The sequence below is a fragment of the Acipenser ruthenus genome, chromosome 5, assembly GCF_902713425.1.
Source record: "Acipenser ruthenus chromosome 5, fAciRut3.2 maternal haplotype, whole genome shotgun sequence".
Classification (NCBI taxonomy): domain Eukaryota; kingdom Metazoa; phylum Chordata; class Actinopteri; order Acipenseriformes; family Acipenseridae; genus Acipenser; species Acipenser ruthenus.
The window spans coordinates 87766973-87794013 of NC_081193.1; the positions used below are offsets into that span (position 1 = coordinate 87766973).

General features: G+C 44.4%; 1 protein-coding gene across 2 annotated transcripts in view; it reads right to left on the minus strand.

Moving 5' to 3' along the window:
* Nucleotides 1-4117: 4117 nt before the first annotated feature.
* Nucleotides 4118-27041, minus strand: part of plekhh2 (pleckstrin homology domain containing, family H (with MyTH4 domain) member 2) — a 59730-nt gene continuing 36806 nt past the window's right edge. For both annotated transcript variants that reach the window (XM_034003224.3, XM_034921418.2), the window contains exons 13-30: nucleotides 26617-26727; nucleotides 26026-26112; nucleotides 23334-23492; nucleotides 22857-22937; nucleotides 22144-22323; nucleotides 21783-21891; nucleotides 20992-21104; nucleotides 19885-20064; nucleotides 19186-19283; nucleotides 17638-17815; nucleotides 15260-15415; nucleotides 14694-14791; nucleotides 11400-11541; nucleotides 10780-10925; nucleotides 10302-10431; nucleotides 9871-9957; nucleotides 8577-8726; nucleotides 4118-8021 (exon numbers count right to left, since the gene is read on the minus strand). In XM_034003224.3, the coding sequence (XP_033859115.3) occupies nucleotides 7836-8021; nucleotides 8577-8726; nucleotides 9871-9957; nucleotides 10302-10431; nucleotides 10780-10925; nucleotides 11400-11541; nucleotides 14694-14791; nucleotides 15260-15415; nucleotides 17638-17815; nucleotides 19186-19283; nucleotides 19885-20064; nucleotides 20992-21104; nucleotides 21783-21891; nucleotides 22144-22323; nucleotides 22857-22937; nucleotides 23334-23492; nucleotides 26026-26112; nucleotides 26617-26727 (2391 nt within the window). In that variant the 3' untranslated portion in view covers nucleotides 4118-7835. The remainder of the gene's footprint in view (nucleotides 8022-8576; nucleotides 8727-9870; nucleotides 9958-10301; nucleotides 10432-10779; nucleotides 10926-11399; nucleotides 11542-14693; nucleotides 14792-15259; nucleotides 15416-17637; nucleotides 17816-19185; nucleotides 19284-19884; nucleotides 20065-20991; nucleotides 21105-21782; nucleotides 21892-22143; nucleotides 22324-22856; nucleotides 22938-23333; nucleotides 23493-26025; nucleotides 26113-26616; nucleotides 26728-27041) is intronic.

Consider the following 27041-nt stretch of genomic DNA (forward strand, 5'->3'; position numbering starts at 1 on the left):
GGTTACCTGTGTTCAGCTGCGCTGGGATTTCCAGCAGATACTTTATGCACTGCAAGCTGACCTACAGCCTGCTCAGTTCATGAGATGATGTTTCTTATCTCGACCCCTTTGATAACAGTTAAAACAGCTGCTGGAGCACTAAAGGTTTCTTGTGAAGTGAATTATTGTGCATGCAGAACTCAGCAAAAAGGAACGTACATTAAAGTTCAAATACAAAAAGATTCTCACCAAACCAGTTTGTAATCTGTGCTAATACCCTCCGTTTCAGGTCTCACTGTTTCATTTCATTCTCAGTTCGGTGAAAGCCTGGTATACCTTCATTTTAATTGAACAGAGAAGCCGATTCAATAAATAGGTGGTTTTGATTACATTGTGGAGCTGATTTAATTTAACAAGTGATTCTGTTAAGCGGTTTTCACTGTATCTATGTAAGGAATTTGTATCCAACACAGGTTAGGAGGTTAGACACCGCTAGGTAAATTCTGACTTGTGAAATTCTGAAACTCACAGACAAACTTGTTGCTTACTAACCAAAACCACCACAAGACAGGAAACGGTAAACTGGTAATAATCCTCTTTTTGATCAAACTGGAGCAGTATATACAGTATACAGTGACAGAGCAGATAAAGATTATGGGGTTTGAGTACCTGGTCCTTCTGTGCTGTCATTGCATCGATCTCGGGTTCTGAATACTGTGGATCTTTGGCTGGGTCTTTGATGGCTTTCATATTGCTGGTACAGATGATAATCAATGAGAAACAGCAAAACAAGAGGAATTTCTTCAAATATTTCATTCGAATGTGGACCGATAATATACCAAATAAGCATAAAACCAGTAAAAATTGTTACTGTGATGAGAAAGGTTAATGGTTTTGGGTAATTTACACCATTCTAAATCTTCCCACAGTAATTTTCAGTTTTACCGTGGTTATAATATGCATTTACCATGTTTTACCGTGGTTATAATATGCATTTACCATGTTTTACCGTGGTTATGATATGCATTTACCATGTTTTACTGTGGTTATGATATGCATTTACCATGTTTTACCGTGGTTATGATATGCATTTACCATGTTTTACTGTGGTTATAATATGCATTTACCATGTTTTACCGTGGTTATAATATGCATTTACCATGTTTTACCGTGGTTATGATATGCATTTACCATGTAAGGGTGAAACGGGGAACATACTGTTTGGCAGGAAAGTTAAACATGTATTTTTGTTGACCTTACTGCAGCTATGAATAATAAGCCTACATTGATATTTATATGAAATAATCTGGACTGGGTTTTTAAAACCTGCAGTTTTGCGTTTGCATGCAATTAACACATTTTTATGATTGTTAAGAAATGTATCTTGTCAGGCTTGATGAACCTTTGACTATCTGGGCTAAGGTTAAAGATTGTGGTTTTGCTTTTGTTGGTTTGTTTTGTTGAGAGTTTGATCTGTAAACATGTTACAATAGAAATTGGCATGAAAACACTAACAAAAAGAAACAATACGAAGTTCTGCACTTCACTCAGAAACACCCGGTCACCGATTGTGAAGTACCCACCAAACACACCCCAAATAAGCACAACAGCAAAACCCTACACCTTTGCATTAGCAACAGCTATTGAAACATCAGTGGACCCCACGCATGACTAGCACTGACTTTACTGTAAAAGTACAGAAATCCACGAAATAGAATTCAATAAACCGAACATTATAATGAGAAATTGCTCATTAAGAGGTTTTCATTGTACTTCACCACATTTCTGCAAGAAACAAATGGGATAGCCTAACCCTAACCCATCATAGAGCATGGGAGATCTACAGACCAGTCCTGTGTACTGAGCCTGTGAAAGGCATGCAAGAAGCGCTTTCATTTAACTGTCAGGGTGTTGATCTAGCTCCACCCAGTGCATAAGACACAGAACTGCAGCAGGTTTTACAGTAATAAAGTCCTAACTGAAACTTCCTGTTAGAATTGAAATTCTGCTGTGCTTTAGACAAGCAACACACAACAAAGCACACTTAACATTAACATTTGTAACTAATTAAATAAAAATAAGAAAATAAACAAGTAAACTAGTAAGTGTGCTTACCAATCTGACCCAGTGAATCCATCGCTGCAGGAACTAACAATGGCTTGTTCTGGTCCAAGGACACAGATTTACTGTTATGGAGAAGAACTCTATTATATTATCTTGTAAAATGACCGATTATGCTACTGTTCCAGTAACAAACACATGTGTGCGTGTGTGTGTGTGTGTGTGTGTGTGTGCTGTATGTGTGTGTGTGTGTGTGTCTGTGTGTGTGTGTGTGTCTGTGTGTGTGTGTGTGCTGTATCTCTGTGTGTGTGTGTGCTGTATCTGTGTGTGTGTGTGTGTGCTGTATCTGTGTGTGTGCATGTGTGTGTGCGTGCGTGTGTGTGTCTGTGTGTGTGTGTGTGTGTGCGTGCGTGTGTGTGTGTGCTGTGTGTGTGCTGTATGTGTGTGTGTGTGTGTGTGTGTGTGTGTGTGAACTGCGCCAGATGAAGGCCAGAGGAGGCTGTACCCAATGACTATAGGCATTACTATACTGCTAAAAGGGATCCTCTACACTTCTTAATATGTAATTCTTTACCTGTTCAATATCCTATCACATGTGTTCTATATGATTCTCTAGTGTTTCTTCAGCTTAGATCATTATTTATTTACTGCTTACGAACTATTCCAAATGTTTCTGAAAAGGCTCCTTTAGCACACACGTCAGTGCATTATGCTCTTGGACTCTTCACTTAAAAATGCTCAATCAGAATTCTAAACTAAAACTATAAGAAACAGAGTCAAGTAGAATCTCCCACAGGCTGTCACTGCAGCAGAACAGCTATATTACAACACTGAACAAAAGAGGCTTGCTAGTGGGTAGAACCACACGGCTCCCGGCTCATCGTTCCATTAGCAGCAGGTGTGTCTCGTCCAGTTGTGCACACACCTGCTGCTTGTCAAATGCATCTGCAGGCTTGAGCCATCCTTACTTGCTTACAGGGATGGAAATAAGACTCCCATTGCATAGCCTGAGACACACCTGAGCTTGTTGCCTATGCACACTGTGGCTAATCAAGCTTGTATCAATACCTGGAAAGGGTGAAGCTGCTATGCAATAGGAGTCTTATTTCAGTGCCCTTCCTGGAGGACCTGGCACACTTGATGGACACAGTTGTGAAGATGTGGAGCTTTGCTCAATAACTATGTAATTATGTATAGTTTTTTTCCTTTATAATGCAGTAGTCATGAGCCTTAGTCTTATAACGAGAATGCAAGAGCTAGGGGAATACCCCATTATCTCTCTCTCTCTCTATCTCTCTCTCTCTCTCTCTCTCTCTCTCTATCTCTATCTCTCTCTATCTCTCTCTCTCTCTCTCTCTCTCCCTCTCTCTCTCTAGATATATTATAAATACAGATATAATTAAATAATTAAATTAATGATGATACAAACATCTATATGGCACAAATAGAATATTAAAAATGTAAAAAAAAAGAATAACTCCTTTATAGCTCTAAAGAACACAATCATATGTGTTCACGCGTCTTGCTGGGGATTCTGGGAGATGACGTTTATTCAACCAAAGCTGGTTCAGATAGCAGTGATTTAGATACATACGCAGAATTATAAACTGTATATGAACAACATTTAGTACAAAGTAATTAGGAAAATGTAACACATCTGTAGAAATGTAATTGCTAAGTGATGTTTTTATTTTTTCTCTGTAGAGACCAAGTCATGAATATTTATTTATAAGTGTGTTGTGGTTGTGGCCAAAATAAGTGGGTATGTGTTGGTTACTCACAGAGACTAGAATGGATGTTTAACTATATATCTATAACCATCATCAACTCTTACCAGTATTGGATATGTTGTAATGGGTAATTACAGTAATAATAATGACGAAGATGAGGGTGATGATGATACTAATGTATACTGTCCTTACCACAAATACAGTATGTTATTTTGATGATGTCACAACTTTTTTCCAGCTGTCTTTCCAGTTTTTCAATTACATATTCCACATGAACTGAGATGTGTTGTTTTTTTTTTGCACATAGCCAACATTGTAGAAACAGTGACGCAGAGTCACACACAGGGTCTGTTTATAGAGTGCATTTATTTAAATAACTGTGAGAATTAGCATAAACGTCATCAAAAACAAATACAAATAAAATAAATATCTAGGCAGATTGGCATTAAAATATTTCACTTGTGCATTAAATACTGTATACCTTTCACAGCCTTCTCTTCATTACAGACACAAAACATGACACTGAGCTGGGCAAAGGTGTATACCAGATCACCTTACACACACATTACAAAGCACATGGGTACAGACGCCACAGGCTCTTCAAAATTAAACACACTGTGGCTATTACACTCCCTCACCTTATCATACCGGCCCAATAACAAAACACAAACCAGGAAAACACTGGGTAACACTTTACATGAAGTGTCTCTAATTACTGTGTATTTACATAGCAGTTACTTAGTAAATACATGTGCACTTACACATAGTTACACTGTTATTGTGCATAGTTACAATCTACTAACCCTAACCCCCTAACCCCTGACTCAAACCCTAACCCTAACACCCCTATCCCCAACCCTTTTCTGATACAATTGTGTACTTACATATAGTGTGCAAAAAGATTTCCACGTTAAGTACATTGTAACAATGCATAATAACATATGATTCTACCCAGAATCAATTCCTTGTGTGAAAACAGGGCAACACTGATACAAGAATAAGTAACAAAACGCAATGATGATGTTAAACTTTAATTACAAAAGTACCTCATATATTGTTAGTTTGAATTAAAAAATGTGTTTCTAGATCTTATCTGATCCACAGGAATGTAATACTACTACTACTACTACTACTACTACTACTAATAATAATAATAATAATAATAATAATAATAATAATAATAATAATAATAATAATAATAATAATAATAATTGCTTTATCACAGTGTGAATATGATCTGCACAGCAGAGCAATGATAGTAGAAGTATGTCTTTTATATTCTGTGGTCAATAATACTCCACTGCTAAACTGTTTACACAGTACATTTTAAAAACTAAAGCGTGTTGTGAAAAACTATATAGAACTGACTTCCGTGAGTACGGTGCACCTTTATAAAAGTTTACCACAGTAGACTTGCACAGTAAATCAACAGTTTTTCTATGCATTTTACCCTGGTTTGCCATGTTTTTTTTTTTTTGTTTAAATATGCTTTACCATACCTTGCTATTATTTACACTGCTATGCTTTTACTATGCTTTTACTATGGTGAAGTTTTATAAAGGCAAGTGCACTAACTTTTATGGATGGTTGCTTCTGCTATGATTTTATGAATATTACAATTATATTAACAATAACTAAAATATGTCTGTTTAACAAGTGGGTAAAACTAGAACCCTAGCTTGCCTGTCTGTCCTCCAATGTCAGAGCAAAATGAAACACATATTTGTTTACATTTTTGTTTTGCAACAGCGGAGCTTATATAACCTTCAACTGCTGCAGATAGAGCAGAAGCGTTATGTTTATACTGTATAATGCAAATTGGAAGCTTGTGTTCTTGCAACTGAAACTACTGTTAGAAACTGTAAACAAACTGAACTGCCAACCAGGTCCGGTTTCCCACTAAAACTGGGAAAATGAGCACGAAACAAGAATTATATTTTAGTATAAAACTGGACATAATTGTGGTGGGAGGACAGGACCTCAACTGAACAGCGGGCATTCCAAGTACACAGCAGCTGTGTTGAGGCTCTGTTAGGATGCCCACCCAGCCCTTGTCACCCCCAGATTGTTGTAAATTCAGTGTTTGTGATTAAGAGCTTATACCAGTACCTGATATTAACACATTATTGGTCAAGTTAATGTATGAGCTACATTCATTTCTTTAAAGATTTGTACACCTCCAGTTTATATAAATAATAATAATAATAATAATAATAATAATAATAATAATAATAATAATAATAATAATAATAATAATAATAAAATGTGTCTGAGAGGTGGCGGGTGGTGGGGGTCGATTAGCACAAGAAGAGTTGCAAACGGAAATCAACGCGCCAGACAGGACATCATGTACCGTTTGGAACGCTAGGAAAAGATTGTCCTGTTTTTCCCGAGCTCCAGAAATAACTGTATGTATACTGCAGGCATATGTACAGAGAAACGGACAGACAGTAACGGGTCGGTAACTCTCTGCGCTACAGCAGAGGTACTCTCAACACTGAATACAAGACATCCTGGCCTAGTCAGGCACCTGACCACTAGGGGTCACTGATGTGCGATCAGGTGAACTAACCCCTGCCAGTTTTCCTGCCTGTCCACAATGCAGCACTCCCTGTGGGCCCCCAGCCAAGACGGGACACAACCAGGATTCGAACCAGCGTGCTCCTGATTGCATGACTTACCTTGAACTGTGTGCGGTGGTGCTTTTACTAAGGGAGGCCGGAATGTTTTACATCCTGATGGTTTATAATGGGGTTTCAACAGAAACATGCTGGTTTACAGTTAGCTAGCTGTTTAAGGAACAAAACACCTAAGGAAATGATCATCTACCCATTTTGAAAATCAGGTATACCACATAACAACATAACTATGTAAACAGGGTCAGTTGCATCTCGATTTATACCTGTTAGTTCTGACTACAGCGCCAATTATTTCAAATCTACATATTTATATTAAAATCCTGAATTATTTTTTTGCCTACTATAATTTTTATATTATAATAAAAACACTTTGAACTTCCAGTAGTTCATGTTTCCATTAGCTGGTAATATGAAGATATCTTTACAAGGCTCTTGAGTGGCTGGGTCACAAGTACCCCAGCATAGCAGACAATCTTAAAAGCATCAGCAGTACTGAATACAATGATTGAACTGAATCTAACCTTCCCCCAATCTGGTCTAACATGCATTTCAAACCTGTATTGCTTTCCAGTGCATATAAAAGGTAGTGCTAACCATCACTGAAATGTCCTTAAGAATGTGTTATCATTACCATACAGGGACAGGTATATCATCTATGTGCTTTCCAATATTTCATATCCTATTACCATATGTGTGTTCTGTATGATTCAATATTGTTGTTTCTTCTTTCCAGCAAAAATAATATTTAAAGGCTTACTGTGGTGAAGTGAGTTTGGGGAGGATATTAGCATTGCGCTGTGCACGAAGGCCAATGGGTGGAGCACTGTACACTGAAGCTTGTGCAACACTGATATGTTTCCCCACAATCAGCCTTTTCAGAAGCAATTTTTGCTGGAACAGTTAGTAAACAGAGCATATAATGTTGGAAGCAAACACGTAAGAAATGAACGATTAAAATGTGAACAACATACAGTATCCCTTTAACATGTACTGGCATGGCCCTGAAGGGTTTTGGGAAGGTTGCTCTAAATTTGCTTAATTAGACCTTTTTAATTGTTTTCAGCTCTTGAACAGTTGCAGAGTTCAAGTTACTTATAAAATGGCATAGCTAACTTGAAATATGCAACTGTTAAGAGCTGAAAACAATTTAAAAAGGTCTAATTCAGGAAAGTATCAATTTAATTAAGGGTCTAGTTAAGTAACTGAGAGCTCAGTTGGAATGAAAGCCAGCAGACACAGTGGGTCCCCAGGACCGGTTTGGGAATCACTGCTCTAAACTGTGAGCTAAAGATCTAGCTTGGATCCAGATGCATCTCATAGTAGGATAGGCCCCTTGTTCGGTGAGGCGCTAATGGCTTGTGGTTTGGAGGCTGCTGCTCTCGCTGGCCAGCTACGGAGCGAGCTCAGTGGTTCAGGGTGCCTGGGATCACAGAAGGGTGGGTCCCTTGGTGGGTCTGTTGGAGGACAGCAGTGGCTGGCTCCCCATCTCCCTGCTCTTGGGTCCAGCCAGCTGAGCGGAGAGCAGGGCTGGGGCGGAGAGGTGATGGGCAGCGGCTTTTTGCTGGTGGACACTGTTGATGTAGCTGGCGATCAGCAAGGTCATCTCCAGAATCTTAATAAATGAAAAAATAACAAAATATTAAAACCAGCAGTGTAAGCTCAAAGCTCAAAGGAGTGCTAACCGAGGGTTTGAAACCTCGTTTCTTACCTCTTACTGGCATTTGCAATATTGTCATTGGTTTCACTTTTTATTCAGGTTGAGATCCTTTGATTATACTTCAGTTTGGAACATATAGATGTTTCACAGACACTGCTAAAGAGGGTGGCTGCTGCTTCCTGGTACAAAATCATTTACTCACGCCAATGGTTTAGCTGCAATCAGACCCTGTGATTGCAGGAAGTGATTAGATATCAGGAAGACACAAGCAAACCAAAAGATCTGTGACAAAAAAGGAGGGCCCTTGATAATGATAATGATAGATAAAAAGAAACACTGCCATTTTATGAAACAATGAAGTAGGTGTAAAGATAGGGCTCTCCAATCACAAAAATGTTGGTGTGTAGCTGCAGAGTTCTAATAATCCTTCATCTCTGTCCCCATTCCCACGCAGCCCCTCATAAAACGACCCCATCTCTATGTGTCTGACCCCAGCCCCAGTGCACCCACCTTGGGCTTGGGCATGGCAAACAGGTACTTCTCTGTGGGCTTGTCCTTGGGGTGCCCATTGCCACTGGACTGACCCACCACCAGCATGAAGTCATCGCGGCAGCCTCCGAACGTCATCAGGTTCCTGGGCCCGTACGACACCAGCAGCCTCTGTATTGAGAGGAATCATTTATTACCAGTGTGAGGTCAGGGCAAGAAAGTGGATCTTAGCTCTGTTAGCGTTGCCAACATTATAACTGATCTCCCTCTCAATTTGATTCTTCGCTTTTACTTTTAATGTGCAAATGTTTCAGATACAATGCTACAGATGAAAAAATACTGCTGCATCCTGGTACCTGTGCTGTAGGTCACATGGTGTGATTGAGGTGACAGCTTTGGAGTGACCTTGAACTACAACACAGGAAGTGATAAGGAACCAGGAGTTAATAGCACTGTATTTGAAACATTTTTACATGCTAAATGTTCCGAAGCTTTTCCCATGGTTATACGATGCATTTCCATAGTCTTCCATACCCATCTGGGCTTTACAGTGCTTACCTTTGCATTACCATACTTTTACTGTGCTTTATGTGTTGCGATGAAGTGGATTGAAGTGAAGTGGATTGGGATGAAGTGGATTGAGATGAAGTGTTTTGGGATTAAGTGGATTGGGATGAAGTGGATTGAGATTAAGTGGATTGAGATGAAGTGGATTGGGATGAAGTGAATTGGGATGAAGTGGAGTGAGATGAAGTGGATTGAGATGAAGTGGATTGGGATGAAGTGGATTGAGATTAAGTGGATTGGGATGGAGTGGATTGGGATGAAGTGGGTTGAGATGAAGTGGATTGGGATGGAGTGGATTGAGATGAAGTGGATTGAGATGAAGTGGAGTGAGATGAAGTGGATTGTGATGAAGCAGATTGGGATGAAGTGGATTGAGATTAAGTGGATTGGGATGGAGTGGATTGGGATAAAGTGGGTTGAGATGAAGTAGATTGGGATGGAGTGGCTTGAGATGAAGTGGATTTAGATTAAATAGATTGAGATGAAGTGGAGTGAGATGAAGTGGATTGAGATGAAGTAGATTGGGATGAAGTGGATTGAGATTAAGTGGATTGGGATGAAGTTGGTTGAGATGAAGTGGTTTGGGATGGAGTGGATTGAGATGAAGTGGATTGGGATGAAGTGGATTGAGATAAAGTGGATTGAGAGTAAGTGGATTGAGATGAAGTGGATTGAGATGAAGTGGATGGGATGGAGGTGATTGAGATGAAGTGGATTGAGATGAAGTGGATTGAGATTAAGTTCTCACCATGGAGCTGTACTCCAGCACACTGATCCCATCCTTGTGCACTGCCAGCCAGACCAGAGCATCCTGGAAGGGCGAGGGGGTGATGGGCTAGAGAGACACATAAGATGGCACATCGCACAACACTTAATGGACAATTCAGAACTGCAGTGCTCTCTGGTTTTAAGGCAGCCCTTTATATTAACTTTTATAATGGGGTATTCCCCTAGCTCTTGCATTCTCGTTATAAGACTAAGGCTCATGACTACTGCATTATAGAGGAAAAAAACTATACATAATTACATAGTTATTGAGCAAAGCTCCACATTTTTACATCTAATGTGTCGTACAAAATTCTTTATATGTTTGTGATTTGCAATTCACCACTTTTATACTCTCCTGGCATAAATATGAAATGGTTCTTTTCACAAGCAGCTATCTGCCTCGCACCGTACCTTTGCTTCAAAGAGCCGAGCCCCGAAGAAAGGCCACTTCCTGGCCACGGTCAAGTAGATCCGAATGCAGTCCGAGGCGGTGCGGCCCCTCAGAGACATCCACCTCGCTGACAGCCTCTGCCGGAGCTGCCTGTGAGACAGAGACAGGGGTACAAACTGAGCAGAGGGGAGTGGCTTGTGAGAGTGCAGAGAGAGAGAGAGAGATGGAGAGAGAGAGAGAAAGAACGAGAGACTGAGAGGGGGGTACACTGAGCAGAAGGGAGTGGCTTGTGAGAGTGCAGAGTGAGAGAGAGAGAGAGCGAGAGCGAGAGCGAGAGCGAGAGCGAGAGCGAGAGAGAGAGAGAGAGAGAGAGAGAGAGAGAGAGAGAGAGAGAGAGAGAGAGAGAGAGAGAGGGTACACACTGAGCAGAGGGAGAGTGGCTTGTGAGAGTGCAGAGTGATGAATGGCACTGCACTAGAATTGACCAGCCTGTGTTACCTGAGCTGGTCCTCAGAGCAGCCCTGCCGGTACTGCTTGGGGTAGAACCTCTCCAGAACCTGCTTCAGACTCTGGTTGGATTTGGACTGGGCAGTAACCTGACCTGCTGGCGTGGAAAACGGTCGCTCGAAGTCTCCAAACTCCACCTGGATAGAGGAATCACATGATCGCTTTGCATTCAAAAATTAGAAATACCCAAAGCAGATGGAAAGATATAGTAATAGTAACCCACAGGAATAAAAATAAAAAGCCTACGTGTACCAGAATGATGGGATAGCATTGAGGAACAGTTGTACATTTTGTAAATCATGATATTAGATGCAATCATAAATAAGCATATAGAAATGCATGGAGCAGTATGGTAACATTAGGAATGTGCAGCAAATTAGACATTCCTACAACAGAATTACTGGAAATCCTTTATGTGAACACAGTTATAACTTTATCAAGTCTATACTACTTTAATAAGACCTCCAATTTATTGTAAACAACGTGTGAGGCATAAATCATCATGATAATAACAAGATGGTATAGAGAGACATTGCAAAAGCAAGCTCAAGCATGCAGTGTTTGAAGATTAAACCTGTACTGCTGCAACCCTTTCCTCAGTGGTAGAGTACCTGTGCCAGCAGCGCTGCCATCTCCAGAGCCAGCTCCTTGTTGACAGGGAACTGTCCCTGAAGGATCTCCTCGCTGGTCTGGTACATGAGCAGCAGCCTCTCCCGGTCAGTCTCACCACGAGCCTGCACAGAGAAATACAACCTAGGGAGAGATAGGGGAAGGGGGAGGGGGGGAGGAGAGAGGGGGAGAAAGTGAGAGAGATAGAGATTAGCCTCAGTGTTTAGGTAACAAGCTCAGAGTAAAATCAGGAGTGGATCAAACTGCTATGCAATGGGTCTTATTTACATCCCTGGTCTGTTCAATCCAGGCCATTTGACTGTATGGTAATAGGTGGGTCAATAAATCACCCCCTGGGGGAACACCCCAACTGGATAAATACAGAGTGACGGTACTGCGATCTGACTCTGTTTAGATTACACCGTGTAACAAATTTTTTTTTTTTTGTTCCTGGGTAGTAAGTGTTATTTTCTAATTGCTTATGCCTCAAAAGTATAGAAAATGGCTATTATTCCCTACAAACTTTGCTTTTGTGACCAGGACAGTGATATTTTGAAATTTACCTATTTTCCAGAACATTCCAGATAGATTCAGTGCTGAGTAAACTTGGAGTAACTTCTAGAACTTTCTAGAACTTTCCAGTAATATAAATAGTAGTATAAATACAGGGGCCTTAAGCCCACCAGTTCAGTTTAGTTCCAGCTGCCTAAGTGGATACATATCTGCATTTTTCTGAGATGGCATCAAGAGGCTGCAAGCATCCGGCAGTCGCATTTTGCTATGTCTGCGGCCAATTTATCAAGACAAGAGCGAAAAAGTACTCCGTGGAAGCATCTGCTAAGATGTGTGAGGCCTACAAGGCATATTTCGGCATGCCTGTCGGGGATCAAGACAAACCCTGGGCACCTCATTTCACCTGCGAGCACTGCAAAAAAACTCTGGAAGGTAAGATGGAAAATTGTTGCTCGGAATTTTATGTTATAAAATTTGTTAAAATTTTTAAAATTGTAAAAGTTTTTAATTTTAAAATGTTTTACAATTTTCAATGTTATTGAAAAAATATATCATATATGAAAAATGTTGCGAGAATCTCTTACACATTAGTCATGGGTGAAATAAATGTATTTTTGTAGGATGGTACAGAGGGGAAAAGAGAGCCATGAAGTTCGCTATCCCAAGAATTTGGCGGGAACCCACTGACCACTCAGGCAACTGCTACTTCTGCATGGTGGACCCATCCAAACGTCGGACTGGCAAGAATGCACCTGCTATCACGTATCCGGACCTTCCTTCATCCATCGCCCCGGTGCCACACTGCCATGAGCTCCCCGTACCCACTCCTCCGGAGAGAGAGCAGCAAGTCAGAGAGCGAGGAAGATCGTTGAACGTTGTAGATCCAGATGACAATTTCAGAGGTGGAGCTGAGGAGAGAAACCCATACTACCCCAACCAAAAAGACCTCAACGACTTGATTAGAGATCTTGGTCTCACCAAGTCCAATGCCGAGCTTTTGACGTCTAGGCTCAAGCAGTGGAACTTGTTGGATGAAAGTGTGCAAGTCGCAGATCAGAGGAAGTGTCACCAACCTTTTTCCAGCTTCTTCACTCGTCAAGATGGGCTCTGCTTCTGCCACAATGTGACCAGTCTGTTCGAGGCAATCGGAATTGCCTGTAACCAGAATGAGTGGCACCTCTTCATTGACAGCTCATCCAGGAGCCTCAAAGCCGTGCTGCTCCATAATGGTAACAAGTACCCGTCTCTTCCCCTGGCTCACTCGGTGCACCTCAAAGAGGACTACAACAGCATCAAGACCTTGCTGGACGCCTTGAAGTATGATGAGTACGGCTGGGAGGTCATAGGAGACTTCAAAATGGTGGCATTCTTGATGGGTCTCCAAGGCGGTTTTACCAAGTTTCCCTGCTATCTTTGTCTTTGGGACAGCAGGGACACCAAGGCGCACTACCACAGGCGGGACTGGCCACAGCGGACCAAGTTCTCTGTGGGGAGGAACAACGTCAAGTGGGAGCCACTGGTGGACCCCCGGAAGGTGCTGATGCCACCACTGCACATCAAATTGGGCCTTATGAAACAATTTGTCAGAGCTCTAGATAAGGAGTCGGCAGCCTTCAAGTACCTTCAAGACTTCTTCCCTAAGCTGTCTGAGGCAAAGGTCAAAGCCGGTGTCTTTGTCGGACCACAGATAAAGAAGATCCTGGAGTGCAATGAATTCCCCAAGAAGCTCACTAGTAAGGAGAAAGCGGCTTGGAACAGGTTTGTCGCAGTGGTTTGGGGCTTCCTGGGCAATTCCAAGGCCAAAAACTATGTGGAGCTGGTTGAGACTCTGGTGAAGAACTACGGCACAATGGGCTGTAGGATGTCCCTCAAAGTCCATATCCTTGATGCTCATCTTGATAAATTCAAGGAGAACATGGGAGCGTACTCGGAGGAGCAAAGCGAGCGCTTCCACCAGGATATACTGGAATTTGAAACGAGAACATGATGGGAGACTACATTTGGGGGCTGATTCGTGAAAGTGATTTACAGTATAATCGTAAATCTCGAAAAACTACTCACTTCTAAATCTTTTGTAGTCATTTTTGTATTACTTTAGTATAAATACATGTTAATTTGGATTCATATGTTGTTTTTTTCTGACTTTATGTGAACGAAAAGACACAAATTCGCCCATTTTCTCATTGGAAATAGGTAAATTTCAAAATATCACTGTCCTGGTCACAAAAGCAAAGTTTGTGGGGAATAATAGCCATTTTCTATACTTTTGAGGCATAAGCAATTAGGAAATAACACTTACTACCCAGGAACCAAAAAAAAAAAAAAAAAAATTGTTACACGGTGTTATTAATACAGCCTCTGTGTATTGTGGTATTGATCTTGAGGTATTATTGGCCAAACACCATCAGGAACAAAGATCTCTGGGAAACAACACCACAAGAAATCATAGAAACACAAATCAAGAGGAGAAAGTGGTGCTGGATTGGACATACATGCAGAAAACCAACAACAAACATAACCAGACAGTCACTGACTTGGAACCCACAAGGGAAAAGAAAACCCGGAAGACCAAGAAACAGCTGGAGGATGTCCACAGAGGCAGAACTGAAGGAGATTGGATACTCCTGGAAAGAACTGGAGAAACCAGCCCCAAACAGAGCCAGATGGAGGATCAAAGTGGATGACCTACGCTCCCTAAGGAGCAAAAAGGATTTAACCTTAACCTAACCTGTGTATTGAGGTATTGACCTGCAGTGCAGCTCTGTGACGGGGCAGAGTTGTACCTGTTTTTGTAGGTGAGCCGCACTGTCCTTGTGCTCTCTGACTTGCCCGGATGCATCTCTTTGGAGGCCTGCTCCCATTTAGAGATGATATCGCAGATCTGGGGAGAAACATGTGCCAAAAAACAGGGTGATTTTCCTGTGGATGCAAATGAAAACAGCAAAACACAAAAAGATTTATTTTTCCAAATATATATATATTTTCTGTGGAAAGAACGAATGGTCTGACTCCCTCCTCCTTTATCTCTCCCCTCCTCCTCCTCCCCTTCCCCCTCTCCAATGCTTTACAATGCTTTTCTGCACTATGCTCTTACTGTACAATAGTTTACTGCAGTAAAGGGTAATTTTCAAAACGTTGTATCTGATTGGGGAGCCTGAGTGATGCAGTGGAAATGCCCTGCTTCGTCTTGCCATAATGACCTGATTCAATTCAAGCTGTGAATCGCTCCGGTAGAGTTCTGGTGTCCACAGCACAGAGCTAAATGAATGTTTGTTGTTAGGCAGACACAGCTGCATGGTGGGTCTGCTTGCAGGCAGTGCTCTTTGCTCTGTACAGCTGCTGGCGTTACCTTGATGCTGCCCTGCAGACAGTGCTCCTGATCCCTGCCGGAGGGGTCGTCAGTGAAGAGAGCAAAGCCGGACTGTGCGGGTCTCCTCATGCCAGTGTCCTGGTTCAGTGTGCTCAGGAACTCCTCCACCGTGGTGCATGCATCAAACCCCACCACCTGCAGCAAGACAACATGTTAGCAAATATCACACCGTCACTGCAAACTACAGCAAGAGAACACGCCAGCAAATACAACACTGTCACTGCAGACTACAGCAAGACAGCACAGCAGCAAATACAACACTGTCACTGCAAACTACAGCAAGACAGCACAGCAGCAAATACAACACTGTCACTGCAAACTACAGCAAGACAGCACAGCAGCAAATACAACACTGTCACTGCAAACTACAGCAAGACAGCACAGCAGCAAATACAACACTGTCACTGCAAACTACAGCAAGACAGCACAGCAGCAAATACAACACTGTCACTGCAAACTACAGCAAGACAGCACAACAGCAAATACAACACTGTCACTGCAAACTACAGCAAGACAGCACAACAGCAAATACAACACTCACTGCAAACTACAGCAAGACAGCACAGCAGCAAATACAACACTGTCACTGCAAACTACAGCAAGAGAACACGCCAGCAAATACAACACTGTCACTGCAAACTACAGCAAGACAGCACAGCAGCAAATACAACACTCACTGCAAACTACAGCAAGACAGCACAGCAGCAAATACAACACTGTCACTGCAAACTACAGCAAGACAGCACAACAGCAAATACAACACTCACTGCAAACTACAGCAAGACAGCACAGCAGCAAATACAACACTGTCACTGCAAACTACAGCAAGAGAACACGCCAGCAAATACAACACTGTCACTGCAAACTACAGCAAGACAGCACAGCAGCAAATACAACACTGTCACTGCAAACTACAGCAAGACAGCACAACATCAAATACAACACTGTCACTGCAAACTACAGCAAGAGAACACGCCAGCAAATACAACACTGTCACTGCAAACTACAGCAAGACAGCACAGCAGCAAATACAACATTGTCACTGCAAACTACAGCAAGACAGCACAGCAGCAAATACAACACTGTCACTGCAAACTACAGCAAGACAGCACAGCAGCAAATACAACACTGTCACTGCAAACTACAGCAAGACAGCACAGCAGCAAATACAACACTGTCACTGCAAACTACAGCAAGAGAACACGCCAGCAAATACAACACTGTCACTGCAAACTACAGCAAGACAGCACAGCAGCAAATACAACACTGTCACTGCAAACTACAGCAAGACAGCACAGCAGCAAATACAACACTCACTGCAAACTACAGCAAGACAGCACAGCAGCAAATACAACACTGTCACTGCAAACTACAGCAAGAGAACACGCCAGCAAATACAACACCGTCACTGCAAACTACAGCAAGACAGCACAGCAGCAAATACAACACTGTCACTGCAAACTACAGCAAGACAGCACAGCAGCAAATACAACACTGTCACTGCAAACTACAGCAAGACAGCACAGCAGCAAATACAACACTGTCACTGCAAACTACAGCAAGACAGCACAACAGCAAATACAACACTCACTGCAAACTACAGCAAGACAGCACAGCAGCAAATACAACACTGTCACTGCAAACTACAGCAAGACAGCACAGCAGCAAATACAACACTCACTGCAAACTACAGCAAGACAGCACAGCAGCAAATACAACACTGTCACTGCAAACTACAGCAAGAGAACACGCCAGCAAATACAACACTGTCACTGCAAACTACAGCAAGACAGCACAGCAGCAAATACAACACTCACTGCAAACTACAGCAAGACAGCACAACAGCAAATACAACACTCACTGCAAACTACAGCAAGACAGCACAGCAGCAAATACAACACTCACTGCAAACTACAGCAAGTCAGCACGCCAGCAAATACAACACTCACTGCAAACATCTTAGAAGACTGTTACTAATGCACAGGGTTACAATATGACTCCATGTACACAGGGACAGTTTGGGACAGTTCAGGCTTTTCAAATCACACCCCAATGCATTCTGGTACATTTTACCTGTCTCAGGTGTCTTTTACAGCAGGACTACACTTGAATGTATTGGAGAATGTATTGGGGTGTACACACCAGTGAAGAAACAGCTGCTTGGATATGTGATGATTGCTGCTTTTCTTAGACACTAAAGAACAACCATCCACACAAATCAAAGCAGCTATTTCTTTAGTTGTTTTAAAGGGAATGGTAAATTAGCCCAGTCAACACCAACGACCCTCAGATGTGGAGAACTTGATCTGAATAATAGAATAATGAGCTTGTGCGGCTCTGCTGACTGGACTATGTACCTGGTAGGTGTTGTTGAGGAGGTGCACAGGGATGCTGAAGGGCAGGGAGTGATGGTAGGGGTTCCTCAGCAGGATGGACAGGATCTCCATGCGGGACGGCTTGGCCTTGCGCTCCCCCTTCTGCTGAGTGCGCTCCACACAGCGCTGGCAGTAGATAACGTACTTCCCAATCTCTGTCCTGAAACACAGCACCAGAAATAGCATTTCATACATGAATCCCTCTCTCCTGATCTCTGTTATCACATGTAGGGTCTCGCTGGACTACACCTGAATGTGAACCTGTTCTTTTTCTCTTTAAATTATCATTAGTACATTAGCAGATGGTATTAATAGAAGGTGTAGCCACCATGGTGCAACATGTTATTTCTGTTGATTTTCTGTTTAATTTTCTGGACCAGTTGTGCTGGGGAGATAACAAAGCACAAGTAAGCTGCTATATCTTACGAGTGTAATGGTACACTGTAGGTGAACTGTATTGATTAACAATGGAAATAAGAATCCCATTGCATTGCAGTTTGATCCATTCCTGGTTTTACTAGGAGTTTAGTAAGACACACTTCAGTGTGTTAACTATACATTAGGGCTAATCAAGCTCATAGTAAAACCTGGAATGGGTTAAACTGCTGTGCAATAGGAGTCTTATTGCTATCCCTGTACTGGCACAGCATTGTCCCGACAGGCTGAGGAATATCTAATAAAATCAAATGATCAATATGTGAAGCACATACTGATACTGTCTATAATTTAGCATGATTTATTCATTATTGAAGGACTATTTGGTACTCATGGGAAGTACTGTCATTATACAGTGTGCAAACACACATCTCTACCTGTCGTGTGTGCTCCTGAGAGCAGGCAGCGTCCTGCCCTGTGTGTGCTCCTGAGAGCAGGCAGCGTCCTGCCCTGTGTGTGCTCCTGAGAGCAGGCAGCGTCCTGCCGTGTGTGTGCTCCTGAGAGCAGGCAGCGTCCTGTCTTGTGTGTGCTCCTGAGAGCAGGCAGCACCCTGTCCTGTGTGTGCTCCTGAGAGCAGGCAGTGTCCTGTCCTCTGTGTGCTTCTGAGAGCAGGCAGCACCCTGTCCTGTGTGTGCTCCTGAGAGCAGGCAGCGTCCTGCCCTGTGTGTGCTCCTAAGAGCAGGCAGTGTCCTGCCCTGTGTGTGCTCCTGAGAGCAGGCAGCGTCCTGCCCTGTGTGTGCTCCTGAGAGCAGGCAGCGTCCTGCCCTGTGTGTGCTCCTGAGAGCAGGCAGCGTCCTGTCTTGTGTGTGCTCCTGAGAGCAGGCAGCACCCTGTCCTGTGTGTGCTCCTGAGAGCAGGCAGCGTCCTGCCCTGTGTGTGCTCCTAAGAGCAGGCAGCGTCCTGCCCTGTGTGTGCTCCTAAGAGCAGGCAGCGTCCTGCCCTGTGTGTGCTCCTGAGAGCAGGCAGCGTCCTGCCCTGTGTGTGCTCCTGAGAGCAGGCAGCGTCCTGGCCTGTGTGTGCTCCTGAGAGTAGGCAGCGTCCTACCCTGTGTGTGCTCCTGAGAGCAGGCAAGGTCGAGCCCTGCTGCTGCTTTACCTGGAGTCCGCGTGCCTCTTGAGGTGCAGTTTCAGGAGCCACAGGAAGGGTTGCTGAGGCAGGAAGAGCCCCACACAGAGAGCGAGCAGCTGCCAGCCCTGCAGACAAACACACACAACGGCATCATGCATACAACAGGCAAGAAGGACACTGAGAAAGACATTTAAAAGCTTTCAAATTCTGAAATATAAAGCGAGCAGTAACCTCCCCCCCAGTACTTACTCTGCATTAGCACTTGCTACCCCACTATTCAGTCCTATGGCCATTGACACTGAGTTAAGGCATTAAATCATTCAATTAACTGATAAAAGATAGAATGTAGGCTATGGTTTATTCAGGTTAAGAGATAAGACCACAAATGCAATACAACTACAGTATGATCTTAATTAGTTGAGTGTAATTTGACATTTCCTGTAGGGCACAGACTTTTAGCCATTTCACACTACCTAATACACAATCTTCACATGCTGAAAACGTGATTGTGGTAGAAGTGAATGCAAGCATGTGGTTTTAAAGAGTGTTGATTGAAACAGCTTGTACTGCCTACTTAATTATTTCTATCAATATATTTAAAACATAATCTGTGATGCCTAAACTTTGACGGCTGCAGGAATAAATAGCTGGTGTGCAGGTACTAATATCACTGCTCCTGCAGATCTTTACAGTGGCAGTTTGCCCTGATCCGCAGTGAGGGGCTACCTGCATGGGCCCGGCCTGGCCCGGGGGCTGCCTCTTGCGGCTCTGTTTGATGAGCTGGCAGTAGATCTCGTTCTGCAGCTCGGGGTGGGTGAGGCACACCTGCAGGGCGCTCTGTGCCAGAGACACATGGTAGTCGATGGCAGGGGCGTCGATTGCAACGTTGATGAATAGTTGGCATGTCTGAAAAAAATACTCCACCAATCAGAAACCTTGTTCCGTAAATCAATAATGGTCGGCTCCTAAGAAAATCAGGGGGAGGCGATGGGGGAGGCGATGGGGAAGGCGATGGGGAAGGCGATGGGGGAGGCGATGGGGGACTATACCTTGAAGTGCTTGATGGCCTTAGTCTTAAGTGCAGGACAGAGTGGTAAGGGGGAGACGAGTGGGGGGTGTGAGGGGTGAAGGCGGGTGAGTGGGTAAAAGGGTGATAGGGAGGTGAGTGGAGGGTGTGAGGGGTGAAGGGGGTGTGAGAGGGGTGTGAGGGGTGAAGGGGGTGAGTGGGTAAAGGGATGAGAGGGAGGTGTGGGGTGAGTGGGGGTGTGAGGGGTGAAGGGGGTGTGAGAGGGGTGTGAGGGGTGAAGGGGGTGAGTGGGTAAAGGGATGAGAGGGAGGTGTGGGGTGAGTGGGGGTGTGAGGGGTGAAGGGGGTGTGAGGGGTGAAGGGGGTGAGTGGGTGAAGGGGAGGTGAGACGGAGGTGAGGGGGGTGTGAGGAGTGAAGGGGGTGAGTTGGTAAACGGGTGAAAGGGAGGTGAGTGGGGGGTGTGAGGGGTGAAGGGGGTGTGAGGGGTGAAGGGGGTGAGTGGATAAAGGGGTGAGAGGAAGAGGAGTGGGGTGAGTGGGGGGTTTGAGGGGGTGTGAGGGGTGAAGGGGGGTGAGTGGGTAAAGGGGTGAGAGGGTGGTGAGTGGGGTGAGTGGGGGGTGTAAGGGGTGTGAGGGGTGAAGGGGGTGAGTGGGTGAAGGAGAGGTGAATGGAAGTGAGTGGGGGTGTGAGGGGTAAAGGGGTGAGTGGGTAAAGGGGAGGTGATATGGAGGTGAATGGGGGTGTGAGGGGTGAAGGAGGGTGAGTGGGTGAAGGGGAGGTGAGAGGGAGGTGAAGGGGGACATTACCTTGAAGAGCTTAATGGCCTCAGTCTGCAGTGCCTCCGAGGGTAGTGTGGTGAGGGGGGAGGTGATGCCCTCTTTACTGTAACACAGGGTGGGGTGTCTCCAGAGCTGAGAGCCTGTGTAGGGAAGTGACACAGTGAGGACAGCAGCATCAGAACAGCCTCACACACACACACACACACAGCCTCACACAAACACACACACAACCTCACATAGCCTCACACACACACACACACACACACACACACACACACACACACACAGCCTCACACACATACACACAACCCACACACACAGCAGCCTAACACACTCCCTATCAACAAGGATTTACTATTGAATGTGTGCTGCACACTTAAAAAATGATGCGTGATTTTTTGTTATCGCGTGGTTTTAAGTGTTGATTGTGTGGATAACTAAGCAATAGTAAGTCTTGAAACAACTTGAATTGCTTAATTATTATTTCTATCAATTTAATGTAATGACTGAACTCTGGAGGCTGCAGGATTATACACTAAGTAGTAATACTGAGCTGCAGATCATGTGAAATAGACATGGTCCTGCAACTCTTTGCAATGGCAGATTTTTAGTTATAAAACTGGACCAATGCTCACAATTGTTAACCACAAATTCAGCTCCATTCAGTCACAGCCTGTCTGCACATTGCTCCTTAGGAAATGCATACTGTACAGCCATTGGAACTGCTTTGTATTTGCAGCTATCGCTCCAAAGCGTAACCAGAATAAGAGCTGCTGCTGACCCAGGCTGGGTCTCTCCCTTCGTCACGGAGGGCTTACCAGGGTCTCCCTCCACAGTGAGCAGCTTCCCCACCAGCTGCTCGAACTCCGTGCCCACTGCGACGGTCGTGCTGCCCGCAGCCACGGTTAGGTGGTAGAGCCAGGTGTCCTGCACCAAACACAGCAGACCAGACACTTCAGAAGCGTAGGAATGAGCTGCCTAGTCATGTTGTTGAGGCAGAAACACTTGGATCCTTAAGACCCGACTTGACAAAGTTCTGAGTTCAAACAGCTGCTAGATGTTTGGCACATGGTGAGTGGTTAGTGTACTGTACAGTGAGTGCATTATTTATAGTTTTGAATGTGTGGATTCTCTGCTGTCACTGAGCTGCCCTATGCGCAGTGCTGGGCTCTCTCTCACCTTCTCGTGCTTGGAACCGATGAGGAGGTAGGTGGGGCCCTGCTCCTTGGGCTGGACGGCGATGGTGTAGTGAGTGGACAGCAGACTGCGGCCACTGGTCTCGTAGTCCTCGTCCGAGTCGCAGGACCGGTCAACCTCTTCCACCCGGGCCTCCCACAGCTTGATCCGACCCAGCGGGAACTGAGGGAGGAGGGGACGACAACCTTTACCATGCATGCTGAAACCCTGCAGGGGCACTGCCACCATGATGTCATCCCACACAGAACAACTAGCTATGTGTGCTGAAACCCTGCAAGGGCACTGCCACCATGCTGTCATCCCACACACAACAACTAGCTATGTGTGCTGAAACCCTGCAGGGGCACTGCCACCATGCTATCATCCCACACAGAACAACTAGCTATGTGTGCAATCACGATAGCTCGCTATTATAGAACGTATGATACCGGAAGGAGATAAAACACTGTCAATGTAAATGAACAATGTGTTCTGACTTTTGCCCTAAATACGACAGGAAAGTTATTCTATACCACCAGAAGGATTTAAAACACCGCCAATGTGTTTATGCTATACATTCATATATATTGATGCTATACAAGCATACTGTAATGTTACTCCTTCAAGTTGTTCTCAATTGACTCATCTGGATAAAAAAAGGTTTTGATTGATTGATTGATTGACTGATTGATGGAAGAAACTGAAGCTGGTGCTACCTTGTCTTCCTGACTGCGGAAATAGTAGAGTGTTTTCCCAATGAGTGCGCACCACACCCGCTTGGAGTATCCGTGCTTCACCTGCCGAAGGGAGGGACAGTCAGAGAGGGGGTCGATTCCAACACGTGCACTGCAGTTATTTACCTTAATCATATCTGAAGCACTTACACCAGGGAGACTTCCTTTAAAACGACATATATAGCAATTACATTGTATAAATGTTTTCATGACTGTTATGCAGCTGAAAATATTCCTGGATATATTCAGCTGCACTGTCCAGCACCAAGCACATTCCTCTATGTCCTGTACCCACCTTTCCACTCTTATCAACAGCTATCCCCTCTAATCCCCTCCCATCCCCTCCTGTACCCTCCCATCCCTTCCTGTACCCTGCTGCCCCCTCCCGTGCCCTGCTGTACTCTCTATTCACCTCATCCCCTCCCGTCCCCTCCTGTACCCTCCCGTACCCTCCTGTACCTTGGTGAGCAACCCCTTCATGGCTGGCTTGGCCTCGGGCTGTGTGAAGAGCGGGCTGGCGGCCTGCACTCGCAGTACATTCTGCAGCACGCGGATCCACTCCTCCAGGATATTGGGGGAATCAGCAGTCAGGTAATAGACTCGCTTCTCAGTGATCATCTACCGGGGCAAAATGTGTGAGTTAGCAAGGGGAACATTCCCAACAGGGACCTCTCATACGGTTTACACACAGGAGCTATTTACAGGCTGTTTGAGATTCATGAAACTGTTCTTCTGCTGTCATTAGCCCCCTGAGCCAGTCAATCTCCTGCCATTCCAATATCAAACTGGGGCTAACTAGTGTACAAACAGACATTACACAGAACTGAAAGACCTCCAATACTGTATTTCTCACGATTTTGTATACACCCCATTTATAAATTCAAAAAGGATCCTCTATCACAGTTAGGGGACTGAAATTCTGGCAGACAGCAGCAATCCTAACTGGGGCTGTGTGGCAAAGTGGTTTGCAGTGCACAGGTGCAGAGGTGATGCAGTGCTCAAGGCAATGATAAACAACAAAGTACTGGTGAAATGGTGGTTTATTTATAATCCAAAGTCTGATGACAACAGTAAAGAAATGGAGAGCTGGCAATACACAGCGATGTGTATTGCACAGTTCAATAAACAACATGTTGCAGTCCTGAAATAATAGACACAGTTAAATACACACACAAAACACAGACACGGTCACAAGTCCAGAGTGAGTGCTGTAGTGCTCGTGGTGAAATACAATTTGAATCCGTGAACAATGGTGTATTGTGTTGTCCGGGTTTGTGCTGGCCTTAAGCTCCGGATCGTGTTATTTTATACTCGTTCTTCAGCGGTTCTCTTAACCATAAACAAAGGAACAGATCACCTAGCCATGTCCCCTATTTGTACCTTCAGTCACGCCCCCTTGGTTAGCGAGTGCAGCCGTTTCTCCTCCAATCCACGGATGCCACATCGCTTTCCCTCTGGAGCGATGACTTAATGTACCACAGCGGTGCCCCCTTTCTAGATGGCCGACTTCCACCTAATCCTGGGAATGAATTGTCAGGCCATCCAGTCTAGGGCACTCTGTTTCCTTTATATAACGCCCTCACAGGTCAGGAGAGAGATTCATCACCAAGAATCATTCTGCCTCTGTCACTGGCTGGCACAAAGTGGTTTGATTTCAGTCTGCTGCCGATGCAGGGATGGAAATAAGACTCCTATTGCATAGCAGTTTCACCCATTCCAGGTTTTAACACATGCTTGATTAGCTCCAGTGTATATGTCACAAGTTCAGGTGTGTCTTGTTAAACTCGTATTAAAACCAGGATTGGATCAAACTGCCTTTCCAACGGGAGCCTTACTTTGAGTCCTGCGATGAAAAAAAACATTTTGTAGTTTATGGGGAAATGGCTTTAGACAGGATCTGCAAAGGGAGGTGTGGCAGGATGGCTTGCAGTGGTGAGGTGTGGTGACGTCACGGACCAGGAAGTAACAGAACAACAACAATGGATGGGCGGGTGAAACTGAACGCAACGGCGTTCAGCTGATTTTATTAATAAACAAAACAAAAGATTTAAACAAAACAACAAAACAGAAACCAAAGGGCACGAGGGCCAAACAAACCAGACAGACAAACAAGTAAGTGTCGTGCTGGCTAATCCAGCACGTTTTAGCAATTGTTATTTTAAAGTCTGTCTCCTCTCTATCTCCCCGTACCTCCTCTCTGTACACCCACCCTGCAGCACGGACAGCTGCAGGTTCTTATACTCTGGCCGAGGGGTTAACTAGCTGTTAATTATCTTATTACCCCTCGGCCACAGTCTGCATGCGTTTAGTAAGGATGCGTGACTGACAGCTAGTTAAATAAATCAGTAGATGATCAGTCACGCATCCTCACAGGTTTTAAATATAAAAAACAAATAACAAATATGCTGCGCTTTTATCCGCGCCGCAAACAAATACAAATAATAATAAATACGGGCGGGACACTCCGCCACAGGAGGATAAACAACTGTGCAGTAGAACTGGCAGCAGCCCTGGTAGCGATGTCAGGGACATGATCTGGCACAGCAGCACTGGCACTGAGGCCATGTGGGGGCAGTGTGTCTTCAAATACTGCCCAGAGCTCTGAGCACAGCGAGACGCGCTGCACTGCCAGGGAATCCTGAGCACAGCGAGACGTGCTGCACTGCCAGGGAATACTGAACACAGCGAGACGCTGCACTGCCAAGGAATCCTGAACACAGCGAGACGCGCTGCACTGCCAGGGAATCCTGAACACAGCGAGACACTGCACTGCCAGGGAATCCTGAACACAGCGAGACGCTGCACTGCCAAGGAATCCTGAACACAGCGAGACGCGCTGCACTGCCAAGGAATCCTGAACACAGCGAGACGCGCTGCACTGCCAGGGAATCCTGAATACAGCGAGACGCTGCACTGCCAGGGAATCCTGAACACAGCGAGACGCTGCACTGCCAAGGAATCCTGAACACAGCGAGACGCGCTGCACTGCCAGGGAATCCTGAACACAGAGCGCTCACACAGGTTCTTCCCCTTAATCAAGGGGTTGCTGTTATTTACTTGTCCTGACGGAGGCTGTAGAAAAGTGTGGCGTATCGTTTATGCAAACATGTGTGGTGCACATTTCCTCCTGCCTGCCCGTCTGTCCTCTTACCTGAATGGTTTGCTTCCCATCCCCCCGGACTATACTGCTGGAGGTGCTCAGCTCAATCTGCCCCTGCGGCTTTCTGATCACATCACTCTAGCGGCAAAAAACAAGCACAGATACTGTATGTCAGATTCACCAGGACACACCAAACTCATCACTTCAGATTTACCAGGACACACCAAACCCATCACTTCAGATTCACCAGGACACACCAAACCCATCACTTCAGATTCACCAGGACACACCAAACCCATCACTTCAGATTCACCAGGACACACCAAACGCATCACTTCAGATTCACCAGGACACACCAAACCCATCACTTCAGATTCACCAGGCCTTGGTTAATGCAACTCTTAAACTTGTGTGTGACTCTTAGTCCTGTCTATAGATAAACCATGGATAAACACACTTTATGAATACAGATCTTCAGGTTTGATACTTCCTTTCACACCTCTTTGAACAGTTACAGTACCTTTCTGATTCAAGTAGCACCCAGTTTTCTACACCAAAAGGACTGTGCAAATATAACATGCTAAACTATGTGTGGTCCCAACAGTTATCTGGTATTAATAGCCAAGGCATCGATCATCTTACTGGCGACTTGTAGTACAGCAGTTCACCTCCTTTCAGGACAAACCAGCGTCTTTTCCAGGTCTTCACTTTCCCTCCCATCTTCAACAAGTAGCCAGATTTTTCCAAAGGCTCCTGAAAAAAAAAAGTTAATTTAAAATAATTTAAAGTAATATGGATAATGGACAAACTGGACTAGGTGTAGCTTGTTTTCATAAACTAACTGTATGTAACAGTCTGAAACACTTTGAACAAGTTCTGGAAATGCATACCCTTAAGAGATTGCAATACTCAAGTAGTGTTCATGTTTATCATATAGATCACGCTGTTTATTGTGCTTGTACAGGGATGGAAATAACACTCATATTGCATAGACGTTTCCCCAATTCCAGGTTTCACTATGACCTTGATTAGCCATAGTGTATACTGTAGCTAACACTCCGGTGTGT